Genomic DNA, 13,332 nt, shown 5'->3' on the forward strand with positions numbered 1-13,332 from the left:
CCTTTCCATCTGCTTATGGGCATCACATAGCCGACTTGGTCTATATAGTGCTATTTTATGCGGATTATTCCTATTTTTGCGCAGGCCTCCCTCTCCTCGTCCTTTTTGCTGGTGGCTGAGGTGGCCAAGAGGCCGCTGCCCGTGGCCGAGCTCCGGGGGTTTCACCGGGGACGCCCTACGAGGCGGGAGCAGAGATTTTGTGCCGCTGCAGCCTGAGGATGCAGGTGACCTTCACGGCCCGTGCGAGGTGGCATGAGTAGGGTGGATGCTTATTTTTGGGACTCAGGGGGATGGTCTCCTCTCGCCTTGAGATGTTATCGGAGCAGTTTATCACCGTGATTATACAAGTGACGTGCTCTTGCCTAGAAATGGTGGCAGGCAGGGTTGCACATTGAAAAATAGGTGCCTTTTGGGAAAACACAGCCTTACTGATGCCTGCTTTGCAGCTATTTCCCTCAGTTTGTAGGTAGCGTAGTTCTGCGTTAAATGCTGCCTTTTGCTCCGTCCAGAGATGTGCAAACCACTTACACCAACGCGGCGCTGCAGGACAGAGGAGTCGCGGAAGCCGGACATCTCCTTGTGGCACGGCTGCTGTGTCGCCGCTTGTTTTATTGTGTGCGCTCCAGGGGTTGTTTTCTTTTATTCATAGCAGCTTAGAAATGCACATAGCAATGGCTTAGAAATCATTCCGGAACGAGAGAATAAATATGCACGAGTACAAATCTCAAGGGCAGGAAAAAATTAAGGATGCTTTTCTTCCCTTCGGTACAAGCGTGACCCTCAGCGATAGAAACTCAACGCGTGCCCCAGATTTCCTGCTCCCCCCCCCGCTTCGTGCCTAGGTACTGCAGGGCTCTCAGAGCCGCGTGTCATGTTTTCTACATGATGCCATCACTTCAAACCGTGCAGTGAACTCATGGGTTTAGGGAGTCCAGCGTCATTGTCTCTGAAGCTTTCAAAGCTTCGCTTTAGTTCTGAATGCCTCTTTAAGCACAGACAATGCTCCAACAGGCTTGCTGAAACTAAATGAAGCTTATAAAGCTTTGAACGCTATTGTAACATGGTGGGTCCCGCAGGAGACTGCAAAATCCTGCTGTGTGCAAGGATCCACCACGCTTTCAAGTGGATGCACTGTATGTGCTAAAAAACGTAGGCAGAGCAGGGCAAGGAAAGGACAGAGCATGTCAGCATATTTTTTGAATTACCTAGCGTTTGATTGATACCACAATGGTAACATTGCTTTTTAAAGTAAAAACATTCACTATCCTTTCTTCTTTAGTACACAGAGAAGTTCGACATAAAGATATGGATATATAGACTGTTTTCTTATTTGAGATTCCAGTCGCTCTTTTCTAATAGATCGCTTAACCATATTATTTTTTTCTCAATCTTTCATAAGCTGCACTATTAAAATAACGTAATATTGTCCTACATTCATCAAGTCTTCCATGTGATCACATAGACGCTTGTTTTACTGTGCAGATTTTTCCAATGAAAAACGCATGAGGAGGGGGGAAATGAAAAAAAAAAAAGTAGGCCAGGTAAGCACCCTATTTTTCTGGCTGTGTTTAATCACAGCCTAGAAAGTCAAAGCGAGCTGGCAAAAATTCTGCTTAGAAACAAGAGCCCAATGTTTGTCATCTGTGGTAATGAGTTACGGTGTCATTAACAGCTTACTGGGGCAGTGCCGTGCTGCCTGTTTGCTTTCCCGTCCTCAAGCAGGCGATGGACGGGCTGCTGACCCAGATCGGGTGCGTACGACGAGAGCGATTCCTCCCCGACGAGCCCCAACAGTGACAAATGGCCATTAACTGTAAAAATTTTGCCAGCGTGAGGTTTTAGAAACAATTTGTACTTCTTTAATTACACTGCCAGGGCTTTGTCCTGGGCACTCTTATCAGGCTGAATTATGCTTTAAAAGAATTAGGCTCAGCCCAGCTCGAGCTGCGCTTACCAGCTTCGCTAAAAATCTTTGCCGGGGATGCGAGGGGAGCGCACGACGGTAATTGTCGCCAGGAGGAAAGAGAGAAACTCTTGTTCCCGTATTGTTTTATTATTCTAATGATGCGGAGGCGCCCCAACGGAGATCGTGGCCCCGCTCCGCCGGGAGTTACACAAACACCAAGATGGTAGGAGAGTCTCTGCTCCCAGAAAGCTGGCTGGCTGAGCAAGCTAGCTGGGCAAACACCGGGGAGAAAAGGGAGGGCTGCTTATCTTCACTTGTCACATGGGGAACCGAGCACAGAAATTTATGGCTGTGCCCTGCCAGGTCCTCTTTTTCTAGTTTTTTTTCTCCTTGGGAACTCACCCATGAGCTGATCTTTGGGGAGCACGTAGCTCTATGGCAGAGGTCGGCGGGACTCGGCTTTCCTTGCGTGGGACCGAGCCCCCCGGTGATTTGTGCCTGGCCCCGAAGCACCGGCAGCGGGTGTTTGGGGGAACGCTGCCCCGTGGATGCAGAACGAGCTAGCTGGGTGAGGAGATAACCCAGATGAAGGCGTTATCTCCCCTGAATCTCTCTTTGGGATTTGTAGCCTTATCGGGGGGCACTGGCCATTGCTGCGCTTGCCGATAGGGCCGGCCCCAGGCGCGTGGGACGGGTGTGGGGATGTGCAGCCGCGGGGCTGATAAAGCGGAGCCCGGCGAGGGAGGGAGGCGGCTGGGGAGGGCGAGAAGAGGCCCTGGGCTCAGCCAGAGACTGCTGCAGACCCGGGGACTGGCGTATTTCAGCCCGTGCCAATGGAGCTTATCACTGCTGATTTCCCGGCCGGGGATGGCAAGGAGAAGATAATCCTCCAGAGCGGGCTGACAGCTTCCCTGGGGCTGTTTTTTTTAAAAAAAATATATCACCTTCGGTGCATACCATCTCCCAAACTGTACCTAATGGAAGCCCCTAGATAGGTGACTAGTATACTTTCTTTGAGCATTAACCGTGTATAGTGTAATACGTGGCTGCAAAGGAAATGATCCCATACTTTGACTAGAAAGGCTTCTGCTGGGCTCAATTCCCCCAGAAATTAATTTTGCCTAGTATTTCTGTAAAGTGTCCTGTCTTTTTTGAAAGGTGAGTAGCTATTCCCACACTGAAAGTAGCGGTGATTTGTAATGGCATTTCGAGCTGGATTAATTGCTGTGTGCTTTACGATTTGCAGAAATTTACAGCGGTAACTCCAGACTGCTATAGGTAAAACTCACCTCCTTTTCCTCGTAGTTCAAGGACAAGGGAAACAGCAAAAATAAATATTTCAGCAGCATATCCTACTACTAAAGAACAAGTCAAAGATCTTAAAGTATGCTAGCGCAGGGATTTGTTTCACATGAATAGTAAGTATGTGTGTAGCCTCAAAAAAATCTTCCCTAGCTGGAAAACAGTGTTGTCAATAGGTCTGAGAGCTCTGGAAGAGCACTGACACATTTGCAGGTAGCTGGGGGAGCTGCACGGGCTGGTCCATGCTGGGTTCGCATGGTGGCACCATCCCCTCCTTGTGCATCACTTGACAAGTTCCTCATCCAAATGTTTTAGCAGTTGGTTGCCTTTCCAGGACAAGTGGGGCGAATCTATTGGCTCTGGATTAGTCACTAATTTCTGGGCAACAGAAGAGTACCATGGTGGCCTGTCAAGGAGGGCCAGCAGGGACACGCGGGCAGCCTTTTTCCCCCCTGCTGCATCCTGTGCACCAACCTCCTTCTCACCAATGGGCCCGCAGCGAGGCTAGATGAGCGAGGCTGCTCTAAATAAAATCGAGCTGCAGCAGTGAGAAGGCGGCGAATGTAGGTCGGATGCAGTTGGAAAGCTGGTGGCGGCGGCGGCGATGTGCGCGTAGCCGGGCGGGGAGGGATGCGGTGTTAGGGGTGCCCAGGCTGCCTGAAGGCGATGCGAGCAGAGTGCGGGGTTGCATGTCACACGCCGGCTCGCCGCAGGTGGTGCCGTGGGCGAGGAGAAGCAGCACAGTCCCCCCACGCTGCGAGGGGAGGCGAACCCTCCCTGGGGGAGCGTGGGCCAGCACCCGCAAGTGCAGCCAGGAGAAGATAGGGTGGCTGAAACTGGTGGGGCAATAGGTGCTGCAGGACACAGGCATCTTGGGTCTTCTCCTGCGCAACCAAGGCCAGTAAAGGCAGCTGTTTCAGGCTGTAGGAACCCAAATACCCATTTTCTTATGATTGCAGAAGTCACCCAGAGCCTTATCTGGGAGGAAAAGCTTCCCCCTCTGCTTCCCTTCTGCCCTGCCCACCCAGCATCATCCCTGCTCCGTCCTCCCCTGCGCCCTCTATGGCGGGGGGCAGCTCTCCAGGCTGTCTGGGGCTGGCCCAGGAGCATCTCCGTGTATTTAGCAGCAGGTACATTTCATTTCCTCTCATGCAAGAAGAACAGTCCCAGGCATATCTAGCTGGTGAAGGGATGCACGGAGGCAGAGGAGCGAGAACGTGATTAGATTGCCTGTTCCTATATGATGTCTGTTATGCAATGTGTATCTCCCCATCAGATGGCAACATCTGCGCTGTGGCTCCGATTTCCTCCCAGTCCTGCCTGTTGCACCTGACAAAGGCTCCAGTAAGCAAGATGTTCAGCCCTGCCGTCGAATTGGGGCAGGCTCTACCATGCCTGCAGAAAGCCTGATGGCCACCCCCTTTCCGAGGCTGCAAACGTGCCCCTTGCTTTTCATGGGGGAAGCATCTCCCAGGTGAACCCGGGCCCAGCCTGGACTGAGGCTCAGACCACCTGTCTCGCCTAACATTTTAAAACCTGTTTATCTAAACTGGTCTCAAGACTGTCTAGGAGAGTTTTCCTCTAAATCCCGACCTACTGCCAGCCAGACCCCTTCCTGCAGACATTAAAAATGCAGTCGACTTTCAGACTCAGGCAAAATCATCAGCCTGTGCTGACATCGATTTTTAAATAAACAGCAAGAAAAAGCTAATAATTTAAAATAACATCAGTCTACAGTTCTAACTGGTATTCCAACAGGGACCAGTTGCGAAAGTAGTGGGAACAGTTCCCTACCGAAGGCACGCCACATTCATGGTGCCATGCAGCCCCTGGGTGGGGTCGTTCTATAAAGTTTTCGCCATTATAACCCTCTTTCTCTCTAAAGCGTCTATTGATGCACCTGTCCAAGCGCGGCTGCACGTTTCCCTGCAGACAAACATCCAGCCATTCCCATCTTAAAAGGCGCTGTTTCTCTGCAAGCCCCGGGGCGCTCAGGGTGCGGAGGGGTGCCGCGGGGTGCGCCCATGCAACCGGGGCGGTCATTCCTCTGCCTGCACGTGGGGAAGCACGGGCAACAACGTGATTAAAGATGGGAGGGACAGGGTGGAAAACAAAAGACTCATCTAACAGGCAGACAACGGGAAAAAGGGGGGGGGAGAGAAGAAAGCGAGAGGAGGGTGCGGGCAGGAGACAAGACTGTGTTGCCATACGTTGGCCGCTGCGCAATATGAGCGACTGCCAAAGTCTTCTCCTTTGGGGGGGGGGGGGTCAGCACGGCCTTTGCCACCAGCAGAGACGCGCTCCCCGCACACAGACCTACCCTCGCGCCGCTGCTCAGTCAAACCCGGTCGGCCTCCCGGTGGGAAAAGCTTTTACAACCGCTGAGCGGAGAGGGCACCGCGTAGCTGTCCCGCCACAACGGGGACCGAGGTCTCCAGCAGCCTCATGCGTTGCCTCAGTCTGGGGCTGAAAATGGGTTTTGTCATTTGTTTGGCTTTATTTATGAGCCTTTGGTGAGTAAGCACCATGTTTCCATTGTTTATGTGAGTTACTATGTGCGATCAGTAAGGAGAGAACCAGATGCAAGTCTTGGGTTGTGCAAACCTCGTTAGCAGAGTATTTGCTTTCTTTTTTCCTCAAGGTTTGCAGAACTAGTTTAACAACTGTTTTTTCCTGTAATTTAAGCATTTGAGGGTTTATTTTTCAAGCAAAAGGGACAAGTGCTTTAAAATACGATTAGAAGGGCGTGCGAGACACGTTAGACCCACATGACCAGCATACGCTATTGCTGGGCTCTTGTTCTACACCTCTGTTTTATAAACGTGGTAATTACCGGAGAGACCCATCAGGCACCGGAACAGTCACTCAGACCCAGACCGGATCAGAAGAGCAGCGGTAATCCTCTGACATACAGCCTGCTAAGCAGTCAAGGAATACGAAGGCAAAGAAACCCCACTGCTCATTTATTTTCTGAACCCCCACACGCGCCGTTTGCTTTGGCAGCATCTTCCCTAAGAACATCTGCACTGAGGTCACCAGATCGGGGCTGTTTGGGGTGGTTTTTTTTTTCTTTCCTCCCCCTCCCCCTCCCCTCACTCTTCCCCTCTGCGCTCTCTCCTCCCCCTTCGTGCTGCCTCCTGGGTTTCTTCCTTCGCTCTGTTAATATTTTTTTTTCCTAAAAATAACGGAAAAGCACCGAGCCCCGGCCCGGTGACATCCCGCACTGGCGTAACGGAGGGCACCTCCCGGTCCCGCCGCAAACCACGCGCCAACTGCACAAACGCGGTAATAAAACCGATTTTGCATCATTTTTCCCCAACGCCTCCCCCGCCTCCTGCGCTTCCCTCTGGCTTTGGGGGGGCTTGGCTGTTCGGTCGGGCACCTCGGGGCGCACCGGTGCGGGGGGGGGGGGGGGGAGGGCAGGGGGTACCCCGCTCCCCGCCTGGCAGCGCGCCATGTGCTCGGCGCTGCCGGCGGCGGGAGGGGGCGTGGCCGCGGGCGTGGCCGCGGGCGGGGGCGCGGCGGCGCGCAGCCGCGCGGCGTGGCGGCGGGCGGCACCGTCGGCACCGCCTCCCCCCCCCCCCCCCCCGCCGCCCCCGCCCAGCCGCAGCACGGCGCGGCACGGCATGGCGGGGCTGCGCTACCCGCAGCAGAGCGGCTACTGCCGCGCGGCCGCGGCCATGAACCTCCTGCTGGGCGTTTTTCACGTCCTCCTGCCCTGCTTTCGCCCCGGAGAGGCGCAGGGGCAAGGTGAGGGTGAGGGTGAGGGCAGGGTGGGTCGGGTCGGGGGAGGGAGCGGGCGGGCGGGGGTGCTGCCGCTGACCCACTCCGGGCGTGCGAGCGGGGCCGTCGACCCCTCCGCCGTCCCTCGGGCGGCTGCCGCGGTGGCAGCTCGGGGACACAAAGGGAGCCGGGACGTGGCTCGCATCCCCCCCCCCGCTTCCTCCCGGCCCTGCGCCCGCGGTGCCCGCCGTGTGCCGGTGTCAGCCGGGCCGCGCGTCGCAGCGGGCCTGCCCCAGCGCGGGGAGCCCCGGGCCGCCGCCGCCGCCTGCGGGCTCCGGCCTCTCGCCCCCGGCGCCTGCGAGCGCGGCCGGCCCATCTGCGGTTTCTCTGTTTCTCTGCCCCCGCAGCCATCGAGCCCATCCCCGGCGTGGTGGAGCTGTGGCAGGCCGAAGAGGGGGAGCTCCTGCTGCCCGCCCAGGTGAGGGGGCGCCGGCGGAGGGGGGGGGGGGTGGTGGAGGGCGGTGTTCGGGGCCGGAGCCCAGGGGGTCGGGGGCCGTTACGAGGCCCTGAGGGGCGAGGGGGGTGGGCCCGGGGGGGTGCTGGCGTGGGGCCGCGGGGCGCAGGCCCGCGGGGGCGTCCTCGCCCGCTGTCACGCCGCAGCCCCGTCCCCGCGGCTTCCCCCGCCCCGCGCCTTGCCGCTGCCACCGACAACGTCATGTTTCAGCTTTGTTTTCTTCTGTGGTTTTTTTCCCGTTTTCTCTTTTTTATTTTTTTTTTTAATTAATGTGTTTGTGCACGGTAAATACTGTCTGTGCATATAATGCCTAGGTATATTTATATCTCAGACCTGCTCAGGTAAAGCCATTTTCCCCTCTTCAAATGACACATCATTTATGATGTCGTTCTTCTGGTCGTAGTGCGGTTTTGTTCTGTTTAGCCACTTTTGTTGAGTGGTAACATGATTTGCCGTGTTCTGTATGGGAAGAGGAGCCGTGGCCGGGCTGGTGAGCGGGGAGGGGGGCTGGCAGCGGTGGTCTGGAGTTCGCAGCATTTGAGGCAGTCATTTTGCTTGCACTGACGGACTCTGCCATATGTTGAGCTGGGCCTTCCTAGACTTCGAGGCACCAGGCTTGTGAATGGGAAGAAGCAGTCCTTGGGGACATCGTCTTATGTGAGAGAGAAAGGAGGGTAATTTATCTCTCTTAAGCCATTATATCATTCTGTTTTGTGCTCAGCCGTTGATAGCCATTAACGTAGGGGAAAAACAGCAGAAGTGTTACCTCTCAGTTAGCTAACAATTGATTTTGCTTACCAGGGCCCAGTGTTTTGTGTTGTCGTGCTATGAAAATATCGTTTGTATATAAAGATACTTAAATATATGTTACACCATTCAGAATTTGCTTGGTGCAGATGTGGTAGTAGCTAAGAGAAGGTGCAAAGTCTCTGTGCCCGGGGTGCTTAAGGCATTTCGCCTTTTGCTTGTGCAGTCTTTACCTTGCAAATATTAAGAAGCGTTAGATGTAGAGCCGTGTAATGCAGTCGTTTATAGTTGCTCCTGGTTGCAAAGCTGCAATTGAGTGATGATGACGTGATGTTTACTTCCTGAGGAGATTAGGTCCTCTTGGAAAACACTTTGTTCTTGAGCATCCTCATAAAAAGCTCTAGTGTGACTGAAGCAAAACCAGGCATCAGTGGCCCTTGAACTTGGCATGGTGGAGCATATGGTCCTGCTGAGTCCTTCCAGCAGTGAAAGGCGGAGCTGAGGCTGCTGCTCCTCGGTCATTTCTGTAGATGCTGCGTTAGGTACGCACGAAAGAAAACGGGTCTTCTAGTTTCAGTTGCGACAGGGCAAGAAGCAAAAATCGTGATAGGCTCGTTGAAATAAATGACGGACGTTAAAAGCCAGATGAACCAGTCCGTGAGCAGCAGTGGTGCAGCGGCTGTTTTGCATGGCTTTCCCCTCTGAGCTTGGGGACCACAGCAGCATCTGACGTGTTGCTGACTGCTCAAGCTGAAGCAGAAGGGCCTGGGTTCCTCAAACAGGTTTTAAGACTGAAGCTTGGTTCCAGGCCTAACCCTGATGCCCGAATTTCTGTTCCCTTGCGGGCTTGGGCTTTATCCAGCACCTCCCAGGCTTGGGGCCTGTGGTCGCATTTGAAGTCAGCTTTTCCAGTTGTTGGGAGGAGGAGGAAAGGAGACCTTCCTCTGTCCCTGCGGATGCGGCGAGGGACCCTTCCGGCACCGCCTCTGTGGAGGGGTGGCCCTGCTCTGCAATGGTTGCTCATGGCTCTTCTCTGAGCGCTGGAGTCATCGAGGGTTACCCACCCTGCTGTGATCCCCTGTGGCATCAGCAAGGTCCTGAAGGTAATTCAGCATCGCCGCCCTGCTGGGTGACAAGTCTGGGTTGGTGAGTGGCATCAGCGGGGACGCCGGCATCAGCTCCGGAGGTTTGGAAGACCGCTTCACCTGTTAACAGCTGGCTGCCCTTTCTTTGTTAGAGGGGTGCTTAAACTTGCAAGAGGTTTATTGCTTGTTGGTCTCTACACTTCACTAAAGAAAATGGTCTGACTTACTGCATGAGGATGCTGTCCACGTTCTCTTCCTTGCAAGAACAGCCTTTCTCGCTTAAAGCCTCACAGAGGATTGTTGCCCAGTGTTCATGTACCACAGCAGTAGGGATGTGATGGTGAGGGCCTAGTAAGAGGAAGAATTTCCTTGCTTTTGAGTGGATAATAAAGGTTGTTTGATAGGGAATATCCAAAGGTTGCTTCATTCACGTATTTAAAGATAGGTCTCAGGGAAGACTTTGGGAACGGGAAGTGTCCTGGTTCCTCGATCTGGTTCTTCCTGTTCCCTTTCGGAGGAGGGCAGGCGGGAGTGCAGCACAGGAGAGTGAGGACTTCATATGCAGAAGTGAAAAATCCAGGGAAGGAAGCGTGCGTGCTTCTCACCCAAAGCACCTCCCTCCTGTCTGTGTGTTGCGGGCTCTGAGCGGGGCTATGGATTAGGTTGCCCAGCCTTTTTGCCTGTTTCTGGTGGATTACCAACGCTGTCTGATGGATGCTTTTCCCTTTTTGTTGTGGCTTTGCACTATTATCTTATTTTCCATGCATCATCAGCTGCCTGTGACAGAGCAGTTTTGAGCATTGCTGCCTGCAGAATTTGAGGATGAAAGTTGGACGGGTCGGTAGCCTATTCTGCCACCAGGTTGCCCACGTGAGCTTTTGTTCCAAGAGCACATAACAAATAAAGACATCATGTTAGAAGGCAGGGGAACGGAACCACAAAGCATTTTAATATTTGTAGTTGCTTTCTAGTCCTCTCACAGCATCGCTTTGTCTACGTGAACTGCATGAATTTGCATGCTGGAGCGCAGCCGCCCAGGGCCCCCGCGCCTCCACCCCGGTCGGTTGTTCTACCTTCTGTTTCCTCTTGCTTCCCTTTCATTGTTTGCTTCTTGCGTGCCCCCTCCCAGCTTCCCTCTTACATGTATTTGTGCTTCCCCCCAACACCCCCCCCGTGTCCCCCCCCCGCCATGCTTGTGATCTTTTGATTTCGGCTTCCTCTGAAGCCTGCAGAGCTCTTTGGGGATGGTTCACCTACTGCTCTTGCTCCGCAGCCGAGCCTGAAGGGTGCCCGGAGCATTGCAGTCGGAGAGGGTGTGCGTGGGCTTGCACGCCGGAGCTGAGGAGGAGCTGGCTGTATCTAGTGTGCTGACAGTCTTCCACCGGTCTGCAGCTTCCTCCAGCATTTTAATGTTTCATCCTGGGTTCCTTTTTTGCTTTGAGACGAGCTGGGTTTCCCAGTCGGATGTGGTATCCGTATTCCCTCGTGCCTAGTTCCTCTTTCTTCTTGAAGGTGCTGTGAAGTGTGGGGTAGCCACAGAGCTCCCGCCTTGTTCTCCTTCTCCTCCTCATCCTCGACCTCTTTTTTAAAGCAAGCGTTCCTGAGGTGGATGGCTGGATATTTGGTTTTGTTTTTCTCCCCATCGTTTTTCTTCAGTGTGGAAAACCGAGAAGTCTGGCCTGCCTTGATGGTTGGGAGGTGCATGGAAAATTGGTGGGATTTTGCCGTGGAAAATCTCAAGTGTGAGAAGCTTGATCAGAGCAGTTGTGGTTTTTATCGAGATTCCTTATAATTTCGTGGTTTTGCTTGTTTGTTTGTAACTTATTAATACGTACTTAGCTAAAATGCTTGGGAGAAAAGCTCCTTTGTGTAGAATTTGACATCCAAGCCCTTCACCATTAAAGGCTGACAAAGCTCCAAATATAAACAGCCATGTTGGAGCACTTAAGTGCAAAGCTGAAAGGCCGTTACTTTTTTTTTTTTTTTTTTTTTGCTGAAGAGGAGAGGAAAGAGCCCAAGGAAACACTCAGTAAGGGTATCAGGCCTGCTGTCTCCATGGCCGCGAACATGTGAAGGGAGAAGCACGAATGCCATTTGTTGTTCATGGTGGACGCCACTTACAAGAGGTATCGAGAGAGTCATGGTTGCGTGTTTCTGTCTGTTGGAAACGGCTTTGGTGAATGCTGTGAGCACCTGAAGGCAGGGGCAGGCGGGTTGGATACCTGCAGAGCAGGGCATTCAGTGCTTTCCTTTCAGCCACGTTGGTTTCGAGGAAGGAACTACTTTAACATGAAATAATGAAGGTTAACTTCTAGGTCTTGTTATCACAACTGAAAATGACAGTAAGTCATCAAAGGCAACATATAGCAAACTTTTTTTTGGTGTCAGTGCCATGTCTGGCTGATGTGATGGGTTTTCTACTGTTGCTGCATGTGGTGTGTGGGAGATGAGCGAGATGTTTCATTAGAGGAGTGCCTTGTGTACATTTCAATTTGCTTGCAGATACTTCAGAGATTACAGTGACTGCTTATTTCAGATTACTGTGATAAAGATTCAGGTGCTTTAATTTTGGAGAAAGACCCACAATAGTTGCTGTATCATCGTTGGTTACAGACACTGGGCAAATAGAGAGCTGCTGCCTGGGTTTTCACTTTAAAGGTTCTGCTCGGTTCTGAAAGATTATTTTGTTATTTTTTTTTTTCTTTTTCCATGTATTAGCGACTTGTCTTCAGTTCCTGTTCTTCAGTGCAACTAAGGGGCTAATAAGGTTAATTGTTCTGCTGATTTCGAAAGCTGATGAAGACCTTGATCTTACATACATATCCAAGATATGCGGCAGTGCAGCGTGTCATTAACAGAGGCGCATCCCATCAGCTACGTACAAATTGAATGTACGGAGTCACCTACTTCAAAGCAGGGTTTGTCTGAAGGCGCGCAATTTGTGTGAAAGCCTGAGACAGACTTGGGGTGGGAATTGTGTTCCTCTTTGGGCTGTTAAAAGGCTCCTCCAGCCTCCCAGCTGAGCTTCTGGATGGTGCTGATTAGGACTTGGGGCTGGTTGGCCGTGCAGATTATGCAGGAGCTGTCAGCCCAGGCTCTCATGGCTTGTGTGACATGAGAGGGGTGCTTTCAGGGGCTTTCTAGCACAAGATAAGCACCTGCCTATGTTCAGGATGAGGTTTGGAGGCAGGGGATTTTTTTTTTCCTGAAATGGATAGGCTGCTGGGACCTGCGTTTTGACTTCAGGAGTCGTTCCCTTCCTCCCATCCCCCTGTACTACTTGTCTGGTGATATGGTAGTTTGAGAAAGCTTGGGTTTTGTTTTTGGGTGGGGTTTTTTGTTTTGCTTTGAAATCCTTACTGTAAGTATACATGTAGCCTGTGGCATACATGGGAGAGAAGGTGGGAGAAAGCTGGACATGGGGATCTGTGTGCATGCTCAGAGTCGCGGGTAATTTTTTTAATTTATTTTTTTTCCTTGCACAATTGAGACTTTATGCTGCGGCTGCACTGTAGCTTGGGAAGGTTTTCTTTGTTGTTGCTTGAGGGGAAAAAAACGAAGAGGAGAAGGTGGTAAGATTGCTAGTGTTAAGGGTGAGCACTGTATAATGACACAGTCCTGGGTTTCTGATGCCTGGCAGATGTTAAGCCATTTAAAGGAGGAGTTAAGCCATTTAAAATGAGGATAGCTTGCCAGCCTGTTGTGGCAGAGAAGCTGTTTCTGGAGGAGGTGGACGAGGAGTTCTCTAATTCTGCTTGGTATCGTACTGAGGTCCTGGAAGAACAAAAGGAGCTTGGAGAAGCTGGAAAATAGCTGATGGGTTTTGTATTGAGCTGTATTGGTAGAGTCCAACAGCAAGGCTTAGCTCAAGTCATTAGAGGAGATGGCCAGGTCTTCATGAGGGCCAGGTGCTAGGACCTCTAGACAGGTAAGTCTGTGCTGATGTTGCAGTTCCTGGACAATTATCATGGCATTTCCAACCGCCCTTTAAGGGTGGATGTACAGAAAGATCATCAAGTCCTCAAATTAACTTGTACTTCCCTGTCAGTCTTGTT

At 52.3% G+C, this 13,332-nt stretch overlaps 1 protein-coding gene across 6 annotated transcripts in view; it reads left to right on the forward strand.

The window, feature by feature from the left end:
• The first annotated feature begins 6,744 nt into the window (after positions 1 to 6,744).
• Positions 6,745 to 13,332, forward strand: part of TMEM131L (transmembrane 131 like) — an 81,767-nt gene continuing 75,179 nt past the window's right edge. For 3 of the 6 annotated variants that reach the window (XM_075751736.1, XM_075751735.1, XM_075751741.1), the window contains exons 1-2: positions 6,786 to 6,958; positions 7,339 to 7,409. In XM_075751736.1, coding sequence (XP_075607851.1) covers positions 6,835 to 6,958; positions 7,339 to 7,409 — 195 coding nt within the window. In that variant the 5' untranslated portion in view covers positions 6,786 to 6,834. Of the gene's footprint in view, positions 6,959 to 7,338; positions 7,410 to 10,679; positions 12,196 to 13,332 lie in introns of those variants that run through there. The other 3 variants (XM_075751734.1, XM_075751738.1, XM_075751737.1) reach the window with 3 other exon arrangements.

The sequence above is a fragment of the Balearica regulorum genome, chromosome 4 (genome assembly GCF_011004875.1).
Source record: "Balearica regulorum gibbericeps isolate bBalReg1 chromosome 4, bBalReg1.pri, whole genome shotgun sequence".
Classification (NCBI taxonomy): domain Eukaryota; kingdom Metazoa; phylum Chordata; class Aves; order Gruiformes; family Gruidae; genus Balearica; species Balearica regulorum.